Genomic DNA, 23,966 nt, shown 5'->3' with positions numbered 1-23,966 from the left:
TGGAAAAAGGAAGCGGCTGTGTATGTACTTAGTCATACTTTGGGTTTCAGTTATACAGCCTGCATGACCATCAACAGATTTTCCACTTATTACTGTTTGGATGGCCACTCACATTTTAAATGGGAATTGATTACTTATTGAGTCACTTGTCTGATACAGGACTGGGGACTGTTATGTCACACTTGAATCTGTTCATATGCTAAATTATCTGAAATTTAAATCAATAAAACAAACAGTAAGAAAAAACCTGAAAATGGGACGTTCTGAACAACCGCTGACAGATGTGTTGACAGATTCTGACTAAACCTCTACAGTTTAGCATGATGGTCACACAGCTGGTTTTTGCTTCAGAAGATTCATTTCAGAAGATGCCTCTACAAGGTACATTTATTTATCATACTACACAGGGCTGCGCAATGAAATGAAAAGTCCCTTTTAATGCTAAACATACAGACATACACTGATCAACCAAAACATTATGACCACCTGCATAATATTGTGTAGGTCCCCCATTTGCCACTAAAGCAGCCCTGAACCATCGAGCCATGGACTCCACTACACCTCAGAAGGTGTGCTGTGGTATCTGGCACCAAGATGTTGATTGGATTGGATTGAGATCTGGGGAATTTGGAGGCCAATTCAACACCTTGAACTCTTTGTTGTGTTCCTCAAACCATTCCTGAACCATATTTGCTTGGTGCAGGGTGCATTATCCTGTTGAAAAAGGCCACTGCCATCAGGGATTACCGATTCCATGCAAGGGTATTCATTCTTTTGACGTGTACTGACCACTGCAGACTGGGTAACCCCACAAGAGCTGCAGTTTTGATGCGCTGACCCCGTCTAGCCATCACACTTTGGTCCATGTCAAAGTCGCTCAAATGCTTATGCTTGCCCATTTTTCCTGCTTCTAACACATCAACTTTGAGGACAAAATGTTCACTTGCTGCCTAATATAGCCCACCCAGTGACAGGTGCCATGGGGGTCCAGAAACCAGTCAGTATCTGGTGTGACCACCATTTGCCTCACACAGTGCAACACATCTCCTTCACATAGAGTTGATCAGGTTGTTAATTGTGGCCTGTGGAGTGTTGGTCCACTCCTCTTCAATGGCTGTGCGAAGTTGCAGTCAGGTCAAGACCCCGATGAGGATGATGAGCATGCAGATGAGCTTACCTGAGACGGTTCCTGACAGTTTGTACAGAATTTCTTTGGTTATGCAAACCGATTGTTGTAGCAGCTGTCCGGGTGGCAGGTCTCAGACGATCTTGGAGGTGAAGATGCTGGATGTGGAGGTCCTGGGCTGGTGTGGTTACACGTGGTCTGCGGTTGTGAGGCCGGTTGGATGTACTGCCAAATTCTGTGAAATGCCTTTGGAGACGGCTTATGGTAGAGAAATGAACATTCAATTCTCGGGCAACAGCTCTGGCGGACATTCCTGCAGTCAGCATGCCAATTGCACACTCCCTCAAAACTTGTGACATCTGTGGCATTGTGCTGTTTACTGTGGCCAGCCTAAGGCACACCTGTGCAATACCCATGATCAGCATCTTGATATGCCACACCTGTGAGGTGGATGGATTATCTCGACAAAGGAGAAGTGCTCACTGAGATCTTTGAGTTCAGCTCAGCTCATGAATGGGGGCAAAAACAAAAGTGTTGCGTTTATAATTTTGTTCAGTGTATATAGATATATTACACCTTTGTGTGACCTATAAATGCAGCGTTTTATTTGAAGTCTGTATAAGCTGAGATAATCAGACATCAACTGTGTTAATTTTTCAAACTTTAAAAAGCTTCCTCCAAAGCCACAGGCTTTCTCAGGCTGAGTGGTACCCCTGGTGACATGTACACTGAACTGTACAGTGTCCCTATCAGTTTGGTATTTTATCTAGATAGTGTTGCTAATCTTGGATCCTGCTGTTGTAATGAAAGAAGATAAGTCTCAGAGTCAGGTATTAACATATTTATTACACCGTTAAGAGAACAACAATACCAGAATTATACTGCAAAGTTTCACAGACTGACAGACCATAGTTTACAGCCCAAAAAAAGAATTAAAAAAAAAGAAAACAAAAAGAAAAAAATCAACAAGAAACCACAGTTCTGACATAGTAGACTGGAAAGCTCTCTAGAGGACACTGACCCTAGGCGATGGAAAGACCGCCCAGTGTCAGCCTACCACTAACCTGTGGTTTTCATGTCTCAATTAAGTATTGCACAACAACTTCAAATCATTTGAGCTCTTTTTTCCACAATAAAATTTCTCAAGAGAACGCAAAAAACGAAACCCTCCCACCCCTGAAGTTCAGCTCACTCCCCCAGATTAATGCTACGGCCTTCACTGTTTTCCCCACACATTTCCCCATTGTTTCTTCATAAGTAGGAAATTTAAATAACATTTTCTCCTATTGTGAAAAAAACAGGCATGTCTAAATTCATAGCCTTCACTTTTTTAAATTTTAGATTTTACAAGCTTTGCCTTTTGTATATGCCCCCTTCTGAATTTACCCCCGCTGACGAGTTCGACAAGCACTTTAGCATGTCTTCACAACAGAGAAGAGGAGAAAAGGGCGGAGGGGAAACAGGAGAGCGAGAGAGAAACAACATTTCTTAACTGTGACCTTAGCTTGTATCGTCGAAATAGGAATCGACACTTTTCTTTAAAATTAGCACAATTTTTAAAATCTGTTCAAACTATTCAAACTCTTGATGTACTCTAGAAACGCCACAGGCATAAAGGAACATAACAAAAATTTTTTTTTCTCATTTCTATTCATTTATGTTTTATTTATTTATGAGGTCTGCATTGTTACCAAGTAGTGATATGGTTTTGCAGCTGTATGAGCTTCGACTTTGGGTTTTTTATTTTCCTGTTCTCTTGTGCCCATTTGGTTTAGACTAGACCAGTATCAGCGCCGCGACTGATGCTCTTATCGTGCTGTAAGAGGTAGAGTGAGACTTGTTTGCCACCGAGGAATTTGTAGCAAAACACACATAGAAGAGGGAAGAAAGAAAAAATAGAGCTTCTCAAAGAATCATTGAGCGATAATGTTTGCCTTTGTTTTTTTCTCTTTTTTTTAACCCAGGTTTTTTTGCCCTGATAATGATGAACACACATGTTATTTGTTGTATACTTTCAAATACACTAGTGTTAAAACAGCTTGGCTGTTTCGTCACAGCTTCTAAGGAGTCGCTAGTAGGGTGTCAGACACCTTTTTGGATTGTTTAACCCTTTAGAGTCATGAATGCAGGTGTGTATTTTGTTTAGACAAGAAGGGAGAGATGAGGAAGTACAGAGGGAGCAAACAGCCCGGAACCTTTGTGGGCCTCCACTTGTTCCTTGAGGTCAGAATTTGTAACGCGCTTCTGTGTAGCACCAAGGTGTTTGGGGTGAAAAGCCTTTGTGTGCGTCAGGGTAAGTGCTCTCTTACTGCGAATGAGAGGTTTGTTTGATTTACATTGAAGGTTTACAACAAAGCTCCAACTGATTATCTATCCCAACAGCAAAAATGACATACTTTGATATAAATAAATATAAAACAACTGCAAATGGCATTGGTGTGAAAGCCCAGTCTCACATTCACCTCTTGCTGCTTAAAGCGGAAATGGGCATCTGACACTTGTGTAATGAGAAAATGTACAAACAAGATCAAAAAATATCTCAAAGATTTTCTTCAAAAATGCCTACAGAAGTCATCAGTGTTCATGTCACATTAGTTATTATTGCTCCAGTTAAAATGTAACACTGCTGTGAAATGTTCATTATGTTTAATTCACACCTTCTCATTTCACAATGACGAGTGCTGTTGGGGTGGGAATTTTATGACACTGAAGTTGGTTTTGTCCCATGAACGGGTGAACAAAATCTGCAGAAATAAATAACCAAATATTTGTGTGAACAAACCTCTTTTGAAAATCGTTTAAATCAGGATTTTGGTCCTTGGTGTCAGTCTTTGGCTGTTTTTGGTGTTTTTTTTGTTTATCTCTTGTGTTAATACTGTGTTTTACCTGGTGCTTTGCAGTGTTAAAGCTGTCAATCGGACTCTACACCTCTGCATTTGGAAAGTTAGTTTGTTAGAATATTTTTTGTATTTTTTTTACTTTTTTTGGTTGTTTTTCCAGTTTTTCTAAAAAATAACAAATATTTAACAAACGTTCAGTAATGTGCATGCACTGTCTGTAACTATTAAAAAAAAAAAAAACATTTTTATGGCCGCTTTGTTAGCATATTGAGAAGGAAAAAAAAGTGGGTTTGGTGATTTTATATTTTTCCAACTACCCCCATCCCAAAGAATGTAAAACCAGATAATTCTATCACTACATACAAAATGGTTGATGAATTATGGCTCTATACCAACAACACAAGTAGGTCTATGCTGAAAAGAAGCATGCCGAAATAACCTCTGTGACAGTGCAAATACATTTATGTATGTCCCTTGTACAAAACATTTAGGTTAGCATTCCGCGCAACATGCTAGTTCTCAGAAAAGATCTGGGTCAGACTCAAGTAGCAGCTCTGAGATATAGCTTGTGTCTTTTCTTGAGGACAAAGGGAAGTAAAACTTATAGAACTACGAGGGATCTACCACTTACACACAGAATAGAAAAGCAGCTTGGAAAAAAGATAACACTTCTTTTTTTTTTATCTCTTTTTGCACCAGCTAGCGAGAGAGATTTATGAAGGACTTAGAGTTGTGACTGGTTGAAGTACTATGCATTGTCACAATTGCCCAACACATATACAATAAATAACCATTGGTGACACCACAGGACAGAAGTCTTAAACACCATGACATCTACAGAAAAAGAATAAGAACATGAAGAAAGATGAAAATGTTTTTCAAAGGTGAGACAGGAGGGGAGCGCCTCGGCTGCAGAATGAGCTCCATACTGAGTTCTGTAGCTTTTCAGCTCTGAGTGGCCCAGCAGCTGCTGTTGTAGTGATTTGACAGTCTCACCGGTAAGGGATGATGACATCACTTCCTGTTTGAATGCTTCTATGACCCACCAAGCATGCACATGCGAATTGCAGTCAGTACATTCTCCACATGTGCGGTGGGCAAAGTTTGTATCTTGTCCAAGAATTCTTCTTTTACATCCTTCAGGGAGACAGATTTGTATTTCCCAGCCCACTGACCTGGATATTATTACAAGTGAGAGGGAAATAACATTGGTTGAACAGCTGGCTCTGCTTGCAATCTGCTGCACATCTGCCCAGTTCGTGGCGGTCTGTGGGCCAGAGATTCAATCCATCCCCCTCCTCTCTCCAGGCAGCAAAACTTGTTTATCTATCCACCCGTTGGTGTGCCTGTCAGGAAATCTAATGTCTTTCTTTAGAAAGAGTATTGATTACTTCAGTCATTCTAGCTACATATGTTCACTTGGTATGCTGTTTGGTAAAATGGGGTTGACTAGTCTCATGTCCCAGGTACAGGAAGGAAATAAGCATTAATTCAAGGATGGAAAATAAAAACATTTAAAAAAAGGGGAGGTCAGATATACTTATCTCGAGTTCACGGCTATCTCTGCTCAGTCTTTTATTATTTACAGGAAAAAATAAGATAAGCTACGATGACAACAACGTTAACAACAACAGGCACCACGACAAACAGACAACAAGAATAGCAAGTGTAACGATAAAAGGATATCAATATTTAAATTCATTCATTCAAAACAAAGAATATCTTTGTGTATCTTTAAAGTCATGGCAAGTCAATATGACCTGATTATGGACCTCCTCCTCCTCCTCCTCCTCCTCCTTCTATGACTATGCTGCAAGATAGACAGAAGACCTCTTTCTGTTAGCCACGTTAGCTTAGTATCTTTGCAAGGCAATGTAAACAGTCATGCTGTTTGTGGGGTTGAGGGCTGGCTGTAAAGCCCCTGGAGGCATTTGCCTCCATCTTCTGTCTGAGTCTCTTAGCGCGGTGTGCCATCCAGGGCAGAGGAGGACGGGGTGCTGGGGGTAGAGGAGCGAGTGGTAGCAGCAGGCGGAGTGGCAGCCGGACTCCCAGTTCCGCTGCTCGGAGTACAGGCAGAGCTAATAGGAGCAGGGGTCTCTGAACCTGGGACGCTGCCCTGCTGCTGGCTGGCTTGCTGCTGCTGCTGCGCCTGGAGGGTCTGACCACAGACATGGTGGTGCTTCTCCCAGTCCTTATGCTGGCAGAAGGAGCCACAATAGCGCGCCGTGTTGCAGCCGCTGCACGTCTCACTGGCTTTGCGGCCACAGTTCCAGCAACTCTGACAGACAGAAAGATACACAGTTAACTAACACAAAAATAATACAGCAGAAGGATTTACAATCAGACAGAGAATTGGCCAGTACAGCTGATGAACTTCTGATAATTGCTAAAATGTAATTAGGACGCCTTGCTTTTCTTTATTCACACAAAAAGATAATAATATGTTTGTGATAGGAAAATGCCTGGTTGAACAGGACATGAAGATTAGCAAGAGATACCAGTGCACCAGTCTGCACATTAACAGAACTAGCCTCTGCCTTTGGTACACTTAACTTAGCTTAAAACAAACCACAGACTGATCAAAAACCCATCTCTGATTACACTTAGGGCCTCTTATATATATTGGAAACCGCAGGGAAAGCATGTCATGATTACTGCATATCCACGGGAAACCTGAGAACAAGGTTGCAAACAGCTTCTGAAAGTTCTCCTCTGAGGCGCTTCTCTCTCATAAACATCACTCCTCCAATTAATGACAGATGTGAGACATATTTCCCTCTCACTTAACTGATTAAACGTCAAGGTCTCCAATGGTGATTAGCAAATAAAAGCTCCTTCCCTTATTTCCTCTCTGTTGAATTGGTAACACCTTTCTAAACATGCTAGCTACTCTGTCAGATAAAAAAAAATAAGAAGGAGGAAAGCGAGGGTAATAGCTGCTTGTTTGACCTTGCTTAGCTTTGTTTTGCTCTCTCTCTCGGCACTGTCTCCTGACTACAAAAGAACTTCTATTTGCAGGAACACTTTTAAACCTGTGAATAATCAGCAACCTCTTCGGTATTTGAAAGATAATCCTCAACGCTTTTACTGATACAATGATAAAATACAACAGAATTTCTTTGTAAGAGAAGATCCTATCATCTGTGTCATTTGGGAGTCACTACAACAGCTGATAACAAAAGTATCATCAACAAAGCAATACCATAACTACCAAACAAGAAGATGGCGGCTTTCGAGATGTGTTTGAAAGATTGATGGTACACCTTTTGTCTGTGTATGTTCATACCTCACTGGAGTCCTCCTGTTGGTTGATTATGGAGAGCGCATCCTCAGCTGCCTGTCGCTTGGCCTCGGCTACCGTACGCTCCATTTTGGCCCGCTCGCTGCTGATCATCTCATGAGCCTTTCGTTCAGCCTCTGATACAGCCTTCTGCAGCTCTGACATGGCCTGTCGCTTCACCTCATTCACAGCCTCTTCTGGAAAGAGTGTGGACACAGAGGAAGTCAACCCTCCCGTACCTGCAACATAATGTGTATTATATCATCCTATCCTTGGAAGAATTCACGTTTTTACACAGGAATGAGTGTGTATATAAAGTCAGATTCTTTGCAACGCACTCAAAACTACTGTGTGAAAAAATGTGTGTCTGCCATTTGAAACACCATAACATTTTTCTGAAATAACACATAGTTTCATCTCAACTCATAACAAGATGTTTCATCTGTTACATCTGTATTGCATCTGCGAGATACACGTGTAACAATAAAACTGAGTTTGCTCATTTATGTGAGATACCTACTTTGTAGTTCTGGAGATGATAAGAGTGAATTTGCACAGCAGAGAAAACTTATGCAGTTTTTGTATTTATTAGCTTTTTTTACTTCAGGATCAGTTGCATATGGGATACACCAAATTTAACCAGACATCAATTTTTAAATGTGGTAAATGCAGGATAGTGGGTACATTAACACATGACACATCGATTGCTTTCAATTATTTATTAAAACATTCAGGAAGTAATGTTTAACAACCAATCACTTTTGCATACCCCTTCCTAATTACTACCCTCTTATGATAGTGACTGTGGTTTAGTGTGTAATGTTGGAATTTAAAGGTTGAACTGATCGCATTTGATTATGAGCAAACAAAATATTTTTTTTCTTTTAATTTGAAAAATATCCTCAAGACAACAGCATGAGCCAATTAATCCCAGGTAATCACTCAGAAAACCTGCTTTAGCTGGAGCAATGTGTTATTTTATACTTGTTTTGTGGAATGAATAACCTTGCCACGCGGGTGTTAAGCGGTGGAATTCCAACAGAACGTCAAAGCAAAAGGAGGGCTTTTTGTTTGCTCCCATCAAGCCTGTAACTTGACTAATTGTGTATGCAAATCAGGTAATTTATATTTAAATTATGCATTTCCATTGTGATCCCAGAGGCCCATGTGGTGAGGGGAAGTGGGAAACCGGTAGGACACCGTGCAAGGTGCTTGAATATTTATCACCAACTGTAAACATTTTGCCCATTTCAAACAGATGTATTCACAGCCACACTTCATTGTGTTAAAAATCCTATTTTGCAATCCTCCCTGGGTCAAATTTAGATCAGTCTCTCCTCAGCCAAAATATATGCGACTCAAATGAAAAGGATGGCGGAAATACTAAGAAGAATGCAGAGAGAATGAGAAATAGCAGGCACCATTTATCCTACAGGCAAAAGATAAATTCAGCTTAATGTCTGACAAATATGCATCACTTTACTTCATTTTCTTTGTACACAACATTTGTATTACAATTGCAAAATCCGTTTTAATATCACGCAGAATGTGTGCCTTCATAAAGACAGACACATTTTCTCTCCATCATGATTGCGCTACATTTTTAAACCAAGGTGGTTTCGTCTTTAACCTACTGTGCTGCCTGAAGTCATGGAACTTGCCACGGTGCAGTGTGATATATGCCTTGTGCATGGAATTGTGATTACACACCAAATGCCTTAGATGGAAGATCGATCAAAGCTGGCGAAGGGAGGAGAATACTGGAAAGCAGGCAGAGTCCCGATGGTGATACTCAATTCAATTTAAATGCATATTACTTGTTCTGAGTATCACACACATCATGCTTGGTCAAGCAAGGGGACAATTTCTTTTCTCCAAGGGGTTTAAAAAGCAGATATACTGTATCACCGACAGTGAATACAAAGTGGATTTCTCAAGCATCAAACCGTAAGCGGAAAATTCTTTCAGTTTTTCAGGATAGCAAAAATGGTGATTGAAACTGCACTCATGAGGTTAAAGAATGCTGTTTATGTACGCTACAAAATGTAATGCCAACTACTGAAAACTGTTAAAGCAACAAATTAGTTTCAATACTTGATCTTAACTGGCTCTACAAACTCCCCTGTACTATTATATAACACTTTCACTAAATAGCTGCAATGTCTGTTGCTAAGGGGATTACAAAAGTGCCAAAAGCAAAAAGATACGTCTTGCTACTATACTTTCAACAGCAGAACCACTGGACCAGCTGTAAAAGCTACTCTTGTCCCTTCTTTGACTGGAGCAATAAAATTGTTTTATGACCTGACATCATATTTGGAGAGTGTTGAGTGTGGTGGTGAAACTCTTATTTTTTAACGTCCTACTGTATCAAATATAAATGATTTTCTATGAGTAGCCTGACACATTAATTCAAGTCTACCATGGGAGTAGGTTGCAGACAGCAGACTACATTGGGATGAGAGGGGAGAAGGGGTTTAAAGGAGCGCCTCTCATCCACTTCCAGCCCTGAGTCATCTTGATGAAAAAGATGGCCTTGATTTCTACAGAGCAAAATGTCGTAAAAAAACAGCAGAGAGATAAAGAGAAAGAGAAAGTGTGTATGTGTGATGACGGCAGGCGTGGAAGTGCTGCTCACCAGCTTTCTTCCAGATCTCTTCAGGAACGTAGCCAGACACAGGCCGGTGCAGCAGTTCCCTGTGAATTTCTGAGAAGACACAAACACACAGCCATGGTAATCAGAGATTAACCAGTGGTTTGCATGACATAACCCAAAGATTGTAGAAGAAACCAGCATTTTGTAAAGCCTGTTGGTTACTCTGATGTTTCCACCAAAAGGTTTAAGGAATAAAGCAAAACACTGTTTTGATAAATGATGATTTTGCTAAACTAGTGAGATGTAAAATGGTTCAAGTTTTCAAGGGACTGGAAGATGTACAACTGACTATCATTAGTATAATCATAATAACATAGATGATATGCCCTACTGGCAGCATATGCAAACTTAACAGTAGAGGACCTAGAATTGAACCCTGGGGAACTCCACATTTACTATCAGCCTTTCTGGAGAAAATAAAAAATAAACACCATAATTTTCATGTAGGACAGAAACAAGCTAACGATTTTAGTTTTAATAATTAATAATGAGATTGTCAGATTTGGGCTTCTTTAATAGTGAGGTAGGTTGGAAGATGTATGTATGGTCCCTTACCTGATGTTGCATTTTCCTGTGCGGCTGGGCTCTGCTGCCTTGACTGCCCACTCGTGGCACCCTTCTTTAGCTCTTCAGCATCGCTGTATCGTCGGATCCAGTAGTTGAGCTCCTCGCGGTCGGCCTCCTGGCACCGCCGCAGTACTGTCAGTGAGCGCCTTGTCTTCTCCACCATGTCCATGATACAGTTCAGCAACTGAGGGTGACAGGGAGTGGGCAAAGCGCTGAGTTTACACATAGGCATGTATGGATTGATTTAAATTCAGCAAGGGTGTAGTGGCGAAGGGTGGGGTTCTAAATTAAACACGACATACTGTATGTCTTGTTATTTTAGTAAGTGTATCATTATTATATCATATATCTGTCTCGTGGAGTTTGATAGTGAAACACGAGATGTACATTTTGGAGTCACACTCTCACACTTGAAATGTCGAACATGTTTGTATGGTTACACCTCTCTGCTTGACATTTTACTTAAACATTACTTGATTCACAAATGTGACACCTGATGTTCTGTCTTGTTTCATGTAGTTTGAATGCAGTAAGTTACAAACTGTAGGTTTAAAGGGACTGGATTAACAACACTGAAGGTGAACATGTGAGCAATAATGTATCGATATTTATAATGTACAGTATATTTGTTGCAATGTAGGCAAACATATTTACATGCAAGCATATACACACAGATACACGTCTCTATTCTATACATAAAAAAACATACTTTGATATACATGGAGTATCAAAGCTTTCTTTAAATTTATCTCGACATTTAAAAAAAAAAAACTTAATGTGAGTGAAATGAGGACTTAGCTAATCCCTGTTACCTACAGAGAAAGAATTATAAGGTATAGTAATAAAAAAATGTTATTACTTTTCTTACATGGTCAAGGTGCTTCCACTCCTCAGCCCACTCTCTGTCTGTCAGCCTGTGGTCAATCACTTCCTCCTGCCTGGTCCCTGCATGCATACCTAAAATAGATAGATAGATAGACAAATAGAAAGATAAACATAAGGGCAAGTCAGTATGACACAGAGGATCAATGTAACAATACTCCATCGCTCCCATACTCTCCCTTTCATCTATCCGTCGTTTGGTCCCTGTTTGAAACTCTCCATCCATTTTTTCCCTCCCTCCCTCCTCCTCCCTCAGTTCCCCCTTTTCTTTGCTGTCTCCATATCTCTATCCCACCCTGAGGGCAGGACTCAAATGACTGAGCTTCTAGTCCAATAAACATCCATCACAAGGCGAGACATGGTAAATGTCTCTCCATTTTTAGAACTGAGCCAAAGTCGTCATTACAGCTTCATCAAGGCTTGCTGTACGCAGAAAAATGTCTCTAATACGGCCATACACTGTGTCTGAATGCGCTTATGTTGTGCACTCATACATCTAACAGCACATTACTTCCCACAGCCAGGCTGCAGTGGCTTTATTTTGTGCTTTCTGAGGCAGCAGGATGGCCTTGTGGTCAGAGACTGCTGTACCAACAATCATCCAACAGACTGAAGTGGACATTGACTGAGTATCATTATTATTACATTTACAGATCTCAGTGGTATATAAAGAAGTGAGAAGCCTGAGAAATGATGAAAAAATGATGTAACTGTTGTAACTTCTGTATATAAAATCCTCTTTATGTTTCTCGTGGTGCTAATACAGAGTAAAAGCTTTGACAGCATGCCATTAAGTGGGATTGGTTTGTGTCTCTAAATCCAAATGTATGTACACACAGACATGCACACACACACACACACACACACACACACTTATATACACTCTCCATCCTCCCTCATGTCCTCACCAATAGGTCTGGCTCTCTCCCGGATCTCACGATGATTGGAGGCGGGGTGTCTGTAGCTGTCACGGTAGTGATGGGCAATGGCCATATCGTCTAGCCTGTAGTGCTGTGGAGGGAGCGGGCCCGGGTGGGGCAGGCCATTGGGTTGGTAGGAGATCCCATTGGATGGGCTGAAGCGCTGGGCAGGGCTTATGGTGCAGGGCCGCTTGCTAGGGTGAACATCTGGATGCAGGGCACCATCTCGCTCAAAGCCATTCTCTTTGGTTCTAGTTGGAGAATGAAATAAAGAGACACATTTTTGACTCTGTATTTCATTTGTCACTGCATCTAGCAGTAATTAATAGTTAAAATTTAAATAAAATAGAAAATTTTAGTTTGGGGACACTACAATAACAAGGGACTCTTTTGGAGGAATCCTGACACAAGTGACACTGCATTAGGAATATGCAGAATTATTTCGCTGTACTGGAAATTTTTTTCACAATTTCCAAGTAAAATAAGACCAGTATGAGACCAAATATGTCTGAAAGGTTTGCTGTTGTTGCCTGACTTGAACATATTCTTGTTAAAGTGAAAGGCAAATAGCAAAGTACCTCTTGAGGCACAATGGATCCATAGAAAAAGAGAAGGGAAATAAAAGGAAAGAATGCAGGCACAAATCAATGTGACGCTGATATCATACCTATTAAAACTGTAAAACTGATTCAAAATTTGTTTGTGACATTTATTACATACAAACATTTGAAACACATCATCATATCATAACAATTGTACCATCCCTTTGTACTGTGGTGAAGGCTTGAGCTGACCTGCTAACAGACAAAAGAACTGCAGTGAAAGGCTGTTTTTTACAGGAATCACCCTGGAATTCTTCCATTGAAAACACGTCCATTCATACATGCACACATACACAACTAAAGCCTGAACACAAATTACCGACACACACAATCATACAAACTCGCTCAAGTAGCTTCCAGGGGATCAGGTGGATTTTTGTTAGCCTGCTTTCAAAGATTAATGTGGCCAGGTGTGTGTGTGTGTGTGTGTGTGTGTGTGTGTGTGTGTGTGAACGCATGCTTTCACATGTGTCTGTGTGTGTGTTCTCAGCTTTGTCAGTTCACAGTTAAATCTTGCCAAACCCCAAGCCCCCCCCAAGCTGAAATCCCCCACTTCCTTCTCTCTCTCTCTCTCTCTCTCTCTCCTCTTCCACCCCATCTCTCTCTCCGATGAACAGATTGAACTTCTTAATGAGCTGCTTTTATGGGCTCCTAATGCTCATCCACAGCTCTCCATATGCTCTTTCCCTCCATCCGTTTGTCTCTCGCTGCCTCCCTCGACTCATCCATCCACTCTTATCTCCCCAGCCTTCCTGCTGTAACAATGTTTATATCTACAGGCGCTGCAGTACACACATGTTCAGTCACCTATACAATGCACGGACGTGTGCACACATAATTTACCTAGTGTAGATACATACATGCCCAATTTATGTACACATGTCAATAACATTTTAATACTTGTATGTATTTATTTTATTTCACATAAAAAAGACAACAAATACTGCTTATTGAAATGACAAAGTTCTATCTGGGCCCATGCCTATCATGATAAAAACACACACATAGATGTGAAGAGGAAATTGGGTTCAAACTGTCTCTATGGAAATGTGATTAAACAGCATCTCATAATAAACAACATTCATATACTGGAAATCTTCAAATTGTAAATGAGAATACTTTTTTACCTCAACTGAAGAAAACTTTATATATAACTTAATCTGAGACTTTTGATTTTAGAGACAGGGCTTTTAGTTCAAATAAATAATAAATAATAAATAAATTAGATAATATTTTAGGAAAAAGCCTCCATGTATTTTGATCTGCACCCCTTTATTGTTATACAAATTCATCAGTTCCCTTATTTCAGTTTTTTAGGGATGGCATATTTCCTTTACTTGCCTGGAAGACTTTTATAGTGAAACATCTGCATACGTGTTACATTATGAAAAGCAGAATGGATAGGAATTAATCAATTAGTGAGTGAGAATAGCATTTCTATTAAAAGTAATTGCTGAATGATACTGAATTTACCATACAAGTCATTACAGTGCAGGTATTGGTAATTCTGGACTCCTAGCTATTATTTAAATATCAGCTATTGTTATAGAGTAATTATGGTATACACTGTATGTCTGTTTTTTTCTCATTTGCATATTGTACTGTGATGTTCCTGGTCTGCAGACCACGGTATTAATCAGGATGCACTGATAGTGCATTGTTGTCTGTAATTAAGGATTCCCATTCAAATTCCGATATTCCAACACAGGCCTCCCTTAAGCAGGAATGCAGAGCAGAGGTAAGCAGAAACCAGAGGTGCTTAGCCAGCCATATTGGTGCTGGAGCCTCATCTGTATATGTTATCAGCCCATCTCCCTAGGCAGGCACACACGTACGCACGCATGCACGCACGCACGCACGCACGCACGCACGCACGCACGCACGCACGCACGCACACAAGCACGCACTACACCCAAACATTTATAGAGGTGCACATACATGAAACATACTCACACTTTCACACTTGATAGAGAATCATGCACACACACATTCACACAAACAGCCCACATGTTTTCACTGAATACAGATGCCTACTTACTTTTTCTCTCTCACATTCACACACACACACCTTTTCCCCTAAGCTCACTCCCCTATGCACCAGACGGCTCGCAAATATGCAGGTATTACAGAAAAAGTCTGCCTATCCGACTGTTGGGGGAAAAGAGAGGTGAGAATTATTAATATTGCATTTGGCATTTTTGTCCCTCAGCAGATATGAAAAGTACATTTTCCTCTCCCCTACCTGTATTAAAAATTTTAGACCCCGGGGAATTACCCTTTATTTCAAAAGACCATGCACACATTGTACTTGTAGCAGACTCACAACAACACACAAATGTTCACAAACTTCTGTCCAAGAAGTAAAAAAATCCACTTACACACCCAGTCAAGCATGGAAGTAAATGATAACTTAGGTATCAAGAACATACACGGAATACATATTCACACACATTAATTGACACATTCACACTTTTCATTAAGGCACAGCTGTCTTCCTTTATTTTTCTATCCTCAGGAAGTGTGTGTGTAGCCAGGTCTATTTTTTCCATCTCTTCCTCTCCGCAGTTCTGGCCCATTAAGAGAAGGAGCCAGGAGCTGAGATGTCCAATGGAGCATGTCATGAGGCCCGGTGGCGCAGACACTTCCCATACATACATTAACACATCATACTATTGCCTTGCATTGGCTCAGCCTGTGTCTGTGGAGTCACGTACAGGGATGCAGGCAGACTCAAAGGGATTCATGCATGAGATCAAACAATAGAGGAATAACAAGCCTCAGCGGCTTTAATGTTTGGAGCTGGTAAATTTATAACCTCTACATCTTGATCGGTGTGCATTTATGTTATGATTCCAACACATATTTGTCCCATAATGAATAAATAATGTTTGACTTTCTGATTCACCCACCTGTCTGGCGTCCTTCTCTTGCCGTTCTCGTTGACGTCCAGCAGGAGTTCGGAGGAGTCCACTGGGGATGTGGTGCTGGTGTCCAGGAGCAGCTGCTCATGCTGGGCCAGGTACTGAGCTGGGTTCTGCTTGGCCAGTCTGGCACAATGCAGCAGCTCCCTCTGAAGGAGCGGCAGGTTGGCCTATACAGAAGGAAACAGCACTGTATTACCAGAGGGAATTTAACAAAGGCACGTTTTTTTGGACAACACTGACAATCAGCACTGTTTTTTTGGACAACACTGACAACAGGGAAGCAACAATAAGAATATAATTATCACATCTGCCTTTTTGCCTTTCAACAAATGAAAAAAAAGCACTTGCTCAGTCACTCGCTCCTCTTTCGAAGAGGCACTCTGTTTAGTTTTTTGCTAATTTTGGAAACAATGACAATATTATGTCAGATTCTGAGCTGAGCTGTTTATATGACAATATATTAAATAGATATCATTTGTAGTGAAATCAGAATTGTGGAGATTTGGAACTGCATAAAATTATAATGCAAATAAAAATGTGTCTGCATTGCTTTAAGGGTAATCTAAGCTCTTAAAAGAGAAACTATGCAGTTGGAATATATCAGTTCTACTCTACAAAATATGTTTTTGATGATTTATATAACAACAAACATCAATTAAACCAGATTGATGCATCTATTTGATCTGAAACAAAATGCAAAGCTCTAAAACATCTGACTACAGACAGCTTGTTTTCAAGAAATATAACACACAGAAATGTATTATCTCACAGTAAGCCACACACAAAGATCGTGTTATAATAAAAGATTTTCCGCCGTCTTTTCAGTTCAAAAACACCAATTTGAGGTAACAAGAGATCCATGTCTTCCATGTCATCTACTCCCTGTTTGCTCATTACCACCGAACCACCACCACCACTTCCTGTGACCCAGAGTGCATTAACACCCAAAGAGTTTCTCTATGGCATATACATTTTTTAAAAAGGAAAAAGAAACAGCAGCTATTTTCAATCTCTTTGACATAACAAGGGGGTCTGCTTTCTTGTGTGGAGTTACAGGGTCATGCAGGTATGTGCGCATTGACTTCAAAGACATCTGATGGGGTGCATTTTGAAGCAAGAAGATGAAAGTGTTGCATCAGGAAGGTTCAGAACGAAAGTGGTAGCTATTTTGGCCAGGTACATCAAGAGACTTTGGAGTGGCCATCTTTGTAAGTTTTAGGTCTGTTAATCTTTGTTTTGTTCTCAACAACGTAATCTCTCTCTACGTCCCTTGCTTTGTTTTTCCTTTCCTTATTTTTTCCAGTTTTATAATCCATAGGCTTTTGTTCACTCTTTCGCCATTTCTTTCCTCTGACCTATGAATTTTCCTCCATTTCTTTGAACCATTCGATCTTGTCTTTGCCAATTGCATACAGAAATAATACTCACAAAACACAACCCTGATTTGTTTAGTGATATTTATGTTTCATAATCATACAAAAATCCCTCTTCAGTAATTGGCTGTAGTAAAAGAAATGCCAAGCGCTGCATGGCTATCGCTTTACCTGCCCGAGTTAATGGACCGTTAATAGTTTATGATCGTAATTACCCCCTGAAAAAAGAGCATAAAATAGATTGCTTTGACCCCGGTGAACTCATCTTTCATTAATTAGAGGTCATTCTAATTGCCAGAGATGTGGGATGCATTAACAAAAAGACTGAGTCAAGAAATGCAGACCACTGGAGAGGCCAGATCATTTTTCATATGATAAAGTATGGCGATTTGCTTCTGTGCAGTTACAGCAACCAACATCTGCACTTGCATAAAGGGAAAATTTCAAGTAGTGTTCAGCAGTCACAGTTAAAATCCGCCCAGGATGATTTATTGTGAAAATACAGGATCTGTCATTTTGTCAAACGGTGCCAAAAAACAATTCAGAATATGCCACGTTCAGGATATGCTGCACTTCATCACCTTTCTGTTTCTGTGTAATTTGCAGTTGGAGGAGAGTCTAGGTGACTTTTTGCACGTCTATATTGTCCTGTTTCAATTATTTCCTATCACCACTCTCTCTCCCTCTCCCTCTCTCTCTCTCTTTAGCTAAATGTGTTTATTCCTTCGTCTCACAGCACTCCTCTCACTTCAGCATGACACAAGAAAAACAAAACACTTGACAGCTAAGCTGAGAGCAAACTTTAAAAAAGCTTGAACTTGAAAACAGAGAAACATTGTTGCTTTGGAAGCCTGTTGTCTCGTGAAGCGGGCGTCCCGCCAACACATCACGTCATTGGCGCTGTGTGGTTTATGATTGCCTCTTTCCAGTAAAGAGTCCCAACCAATTTGTGGTTTAGTATTAAGAGAAGGGGAAAGGAGTTGAGTGGGTTTGGGTGGGAGTGGGGGTGCGGGCGGGTCGCCTCGGTCTAACATTAGCGTAATGAAAAACTCTGAGCCCTGATGCGCATTGTTGCAGCTGTGCTTCGACGCACCTATAAAAGCACCCCTACACCTCCAACTGTTCTCCGCTACCATATGGTAGCTGGCATTATAGGCCCGCAGTGGGAAGACACTAAAATTAGACCGGGGAGAGAGAGAGGTGGAGAAGGAGCGATGGAGGGGGAAAAAGAGTTGCATCTTTGATTCCGCAGCCATCCCAGTGATACACTAACCATCTGGCGAGGAGAGGAGAAAGGAAGGAGGGACTGGAGGATGGAGAGATGGGGAACCGTAAACAGAGACAGGGAAGGGATAAAGACAGGAAAATATGGCGGGAGAACAAATGAGAAGGTGAGTCAAAGAAGAAAGAGATGAAGAAAACTTAAGCATGAGAGAATATATGTAACGTAAGGAAGGAGACAGGGAGGACAGAAAGTCTCTGTTTGTGTTGTTAAGAGCCAGTAACGGTGATTCTAGTGGGACCAATTTCTGCTGCCCACATCCACGCAGGCCCTCAGTGGATAATACAGGAATGTGAATGGCAGTTCACACATACACACATCTGCAAATGCACACACGCATACAGACAGAGTAAAGTGATGATATTGTGCTCAGAGAGGACCGACTGTCTTGCTTTCATAAATAACATTTACCCCATGCCTGACACAAACAGATAGAGCAGGGGAGGGAGGGATAGAGAATAGATAAAGAGGGAAGAGGTAGACCGAGAAGTCAAGAAGATGATTTAAGGGGGAAAAAATCAGTAAAAAAAAGTGAGAAAACAAAACAGAGCCTTTTCAGAGGTGTGTAATAGAAACAAATGAGCCCTGTGTTAAGAGTTATGCCCGTCCATGCCCTCCATGTCTCTGTACCACACTGATATTGATCTCAGCTTCACCCAAACCCCATAACATGATCTAAACTGCTGCTGCACAGTACATCCCTCAACATAAATCCAGTCCCATTTGTCATCTTTGACTACCAAAACAAATCACACCACCTCCGCCACTGCTCTCACCTCCAGACTGTGTTAGCTCCTCAAATCCAGCAGACATTCGGAAAATACACCTATCTGACACAAACATCCCAAATACACATAAATGGCCACTATTTCACCTGTAGATTCAAACAAAAAAACCACAATCACTCTTCCTTTTTATCTCCCAGACTGGAAAAAAGAGATGTGAGGCACGCTGTTGTGACCGAAACAAGGCGACCGTTGACAAATGGGCTGAAGCAAGGGCACGGCTGGATGCTTTAAAGAGTGCTCCTTCCTCTGGTAATATACTATGCTAATGGCTGAAAATGGAAAATACTGGCTGAAAATGTGGCCTGGTGGAATAAAGAAGCAATGACAAAACAAGCCTGAGTGAAAGAGGTGGAGGATGCCGGAAAGGAGGACATGAAAGGGGACGTTGTCCTCAGGCCGAACCCACACTCATTGTGCTCTTTTCCAGCACACCTTAAGCAGGATTCTCAAAAAAACAAAGCAACTTCTTTCCAGTTCAAATATAGTACAGAACAAATATGGTTTGAACAAAGTTGCTAGCCTTGGGTTAAACGGAGTGAACATAATAGAGTGAGATCAGCATCAGTACTGAAATGACTTATACCCGGTTTAATTTGGAGGAGAGATGATGTGAGAGACAGAATGAGAGCGACAGTATCTTGTGAAGTTCTAGAGAAGCTGAGTGAAGAACGAGACAGTTTAGGCATACGAGAGAGACAAAGATGCAAAGAGGAGAGAGAAAAACAGGGAGAAAAATCACAAACATAAGTATGCACGTCTGGATCTGAGCTGGCGAAATGTTTTCCACATTTGGTCGCTCAGGCGGACAGGAAGGCCAAACCTTCTGTAGTAATTGTATATTTAAATATCTACCTTCAGAAAGGGAATGACAAAAGGTCGCAGAGGGAAGTTGGTGGCTTCTTGGAGCTTGGAGTGAAATTCTTCGATGGTTAGCGTGGAATTCTGGAGGAGAGAGAGAGACAGAGAAAAAACACATGAATCCATGTGGAAGGCATTAAGTGATAATATTACTTATTGGAAGCTAAGCTATATCCTGGCCTGGAGTGAATGTTTTGTAATAGGAAGCATATGGGCAAGCCACAGTGAAAAAAGCCACAGAAAACAAAGACACACATTGCCTTCTATTAACAAAACAAATACAGATGCAAGATCAAAAAATCATCATCGTCAAAAATATGCTGCATGAGGGAGTAATGTGCTTAATTTCTATTAACCAAAAATGCACTTTTTCAACTTCTGGTTGGTGGACTTGAACTTTGTATTTATCTACATATTTATCTAAAATACCACTTTTCTTGCAGTTGTGTTTATTTTTTATTTTGTCTTTGTTTCCATCACTTGGGCATTCATTTGGATGTTCGCACACATGCTTTCTGATGTATACGTGTACATGCATGGCAACCACGTCCTTATCAACACAGGACGTGAGCACACTTGTGCCATATTGCTCGACACCTGTGTTACCTCTCTCCATCAGTGCCAACCGACACACTGTCTGTCTCTTTTCACAGACTAGATAAGACCATGGTGACCAAAATACATTATAGTGGCATGGACCAGGAAAATGTGCAGTAGACACGGAGCAGGTTGTATATTTAGAGTAAGAGGGTGTTTGTGTGTTTTCTGGGTGCTAACAGGAAGAGAGTATAAGTGTGTGTTTGGAGCAGTGGGGGTAGAAAAGTGGGTTATACATTTCAGTTTGTCAGCCCTCTACACCCAAACAAAGTCTAGTATCTGTCTCTCCTTCTTTGGTTGCCTGTAACATTAATGGCTGACAAGACAGCGGTGACACTATTTTTAATTTTCAACATGAACTATTCCCAAGATGCAGACCAGAGAGAAAGAGTAGAAAAAGAATGAGGAAGAGGTGAGCATGCACATGGGAGAAGAATCTGCTCTATAACAAGCAAAAATACAAACAAGAAAAAAAAAAAAAATCAAGCGAGACGGAGCAGCAGATATTATTTTTCCTCCCCACACTCTCGCCGTTATTTCCCAGACCTGAATTTTGTTACATTCAGCCTTACATCTGTTCGCCCAGATTGCGTAGGGGCTGTTCTTGACAGCTATTGAAACCTCCTGAGTCTCCCTCTCTCCCTCTTCCCAGCACACAACTAGCTAATTAACGGTGTCACTCTTTTCAATAAGGCAGGGGGAGGGACAGAGAGTGAGAGAGGAAGATGGGGGGAGAGAGAGAGAGAGAGAGAGAGAGAGAGAGAGAGAGATGGATGGTGGTGGTGGGGGGTTGCAAGCCAGAACGACACAGGAGAGGCATGTGCATATGCAGACGGTGAGAAAAATAAACATAGTGAAGCCAAAAGGAGGCTATGCTCTGTGTGGCTAATTAAAAAATTCTTCCCTCCATCTCCTCCGCCTCCTCCTTTCTGCACAATGTTCAATCACTATTTCTGTATTCCCCTGCTCCTTATGCTCAAATTTTTTCAGATCACGCAGACCTGTTGTAAATCCTTAGATTTGCACATGTATTTTATATAGCCTTCATATCACCATGTCAGCTAAGCTGGAGAAACACTGCACATCTGTCTGTATTAAATGTATTTAGATGGTTGCAGCAACAACACCGTTTCATCTTTGTTATTCTTTGCACACATGTTGATTATATACTATATTATTAGTGCATACAAATTCAAATTTAGGTTTTGAATATCACATGCTGTTTTTATTCACTTTTATGTACTGGATCTTAATTTGGGTTAGAAATGTGATTATCAGTAATGCTTTCATTAATGCATCCTCTTAAAGCTGCAATCACATTTTTTGCTTTTATTAGCTAAATAAATAAATAAATAAATGAGGCTTTAATACAGCAACTGAGTCATGTTTGGCTGTCAGACAACTGCACATCCTTAGTAAGTTCGATGTTAAAATAACAAGTCTATGCAATTAAATCCAAAGTGGCTCATGCGCAAAAAGACGGTAGTCTCCTGCTTTGATGTTACTGTTTGTCCCAGATGACAAAATGCTGCCATTGTTTTGCATTAACACTGAATAATGGGCTGCAAAGTAGTGATGGATGTCAATCCTGGTGGCAAAGATCTGTGTTCATTTTACACTTATGCCTGAAGGACCAGATGGGTGAGGTTTCTGACATACCTCATGAGGTTTTCATAATCAGCGATAAGTATTTAAAAGAATTCATCTTTGTGACTGAAAATTAACCTGAGACTATTGAAACTTTCTGATTCGGTAAACATTTTCCATCTGGTAGCCTACTTCAGGCATGCTGAACAAATGCCAACTAATGGGTTCACTTATTCCTGCTAACTCGAGGCCCTTTGATCTTAAGCTCACACATACACAGTAGCCACTCACCACTAGTCCTAGCACTAATGTGCGGACCCGCTCGCCGATTTCAGGTGAGATGTCGTTGCCAAACTGCTGTAGAGTTGTGAGGAAGCGCTTGAGCTTGCTGAGCTGCCGGGCGCCGCAGGCCGGCGGCAGCTGCTGGTTGGCCAGCGAGGACGAGGAGGAGGAGCTAGGGCCATTGCTGTAGCCGTTTGGAGGGGATGGAGCACCGTTGAGTGCCGTAGGTGAGTGGCTACTGCCATTAGTTACTGCGTGAGATAAGCACATAAAGAATATCATTAAGAGAAAGGAAAGCAAAATGAGAAATATTATATTAAAAAAAAATCTTTGAATGTTTTTTGTAAATAACATTTCCATAGAAACACACTGCTGTGCAAAGTAACACTGCGTTCGCTTTTGCTATGTGCAAATCTCCAAAAATAACCTAAAATCCCTGACTGTGCCTTTGACAAATGACAACAAAGGAAACAACATATGTCAGCTTCACTGAGACCTAACCTCTGATTTGAAATGATTTACATTCCCCTGAAAACATTCACAATCTTCAACATTTGCGTCCAATCATCGTGGCTTGTTTGATCCTTTGCGGTATTGTCTCATAAAAAACATATTTCTGCATTTGGAGACATATTGCCTACACCTCCTTCTCCCTTTCCCTCTTTTCCTGCAGTCTAAACAAGCAGGGACAGTGTGCCCCCCCCCCCTCGACCCCATTGTTCGCGCCAGAGCACGGGAGCAGTGCATGTGTGTGTTGGGTGAGTTGGTGTACAAAGAGATACAAGGGGGCATAAAGCTTTCTCTCTAATGAGATTAGGTTTTGACTAGCGATCAACTCACTCCCCCTCTGGCCGTCATCCAAAGCCGCCACTGTAAAGAGAGGAGAGAGACGAGATGCTCAAACTGCATCTGGTAACAATTACGTCGGGTGGAAATCAAAGCATACTGCTTTGTTAAAACCTTCGGCATGTGTAATGAGAGAGCTGGGCCTTTCCTCCCTCATCGCACTGAAGCACCGATGTTAATTGTGGAGTGTAAGCGTTTGCAGCAGAGAGACAGACAGAGAGAGGGAGAAAGTAAATACCAGAGAAGAAGAAAGGGAGAGTAAGTGATTGAAAAAGAATAAAATAATGCCTCTGTTGCAGAGAACCAGCTCTACTAACGCAGACTTGAGTGCCTTGAGCATTCTGAACCACAGGGCCTTCGATTCTTTGATTCTAGTGCTCTTCATGCAAGTGGTTAAGTATGCACTTCTGAGTGAATACTAGGGTGTAATTTGCTTGTCATGGGGCTACTTGCACGTCATGGCAAAGCTCCAACAGTTTGTATGAGTGGGCGTTAATGAACTTGTTGGAGAGTTGTTTGGAATGACTGCAATTCGGAAAAAAGCTCAATGCAACTG

At 41.1% G+C, this 23,966-nt stretch overlaps 1 protein-coding gene across 4 annotated transcripts in view; it reads right to left on the bottom strand.

Annotated features, from left to right (window-relative positions):
• Positions 1-1,952: 1,952 nt before the first annotated feature.
• runx1t1 (RUNX1 partner transcriptional co-repressor 1) overlaps positions 1,953-23,966 on the bottom strand; it is a 58,940-nt gene continuing 36,926 nt past the window's right edge. The window contains exons 3-11 of one of the 4 annotated variants that reach the window (XM_038725240.1): positions 22,574-22,815; positions 20,093-20,182; positions 15,783-15,964; positions 12,260-12,522; positions 11,329-11,426; positions 10,458-10,653; positions 9,885-9,953; positions 7,253-7,485; positions 1,953-6,244 (exon numbers count right to left, since the gene is read on the bottom strand). In XM_038725240.1, the coding sequence (XP_038581168.1) occupies positions 5,924-6,244; positions 7,253-7,485; positions 9,885-9,953; positions 10,458-10,653; positions 11,329-11,426; positions 12,260-12,522; positions 15,783-15,964; positions 20,093-20,182; positions 22,574-22,815 (1,694 nt within the window). In that variant the 3' untranslated portion in view covers positions 1,953-5,923. The remainder of the gene's footprint in view (positions 6,245-7,252; positions 7,486-9,884; positions 9,954-10,457; positions 10,654-11,328; positions 11,427-12,259; positions 12,523-15,782; positions 15,965-20,092; positions 20,183-22,573; positions 22,816-23,966) is intronic. The other 3 variants (XM_038725243.1, XM_038725242.1, XM_038725244.1) reach the window with 3 other exon arrangements.

The sequence above is a fragment of the Micropterus salmoides genome, unplaced genomic scaffold (assembly GCF_014851395.1).
Source record: "Micropterus salmoides isolate LMB-PRFRI ecotype aquatic unplaced genomic scaffold, ASM1485139v1 Ms_hic_scaffold_17, whole genome shotgun sequence".
NCBI lineage: Eukaryota > Metazoa > Chordata > Actinopteri > Centrarchiformes > Centrarchidae > Micropterus > Micropterus salmoides.
Note: the sequence above shows the minus strand (reverse complement) of the source record. Positions and strands in the feature narration are given on the sequence as shown.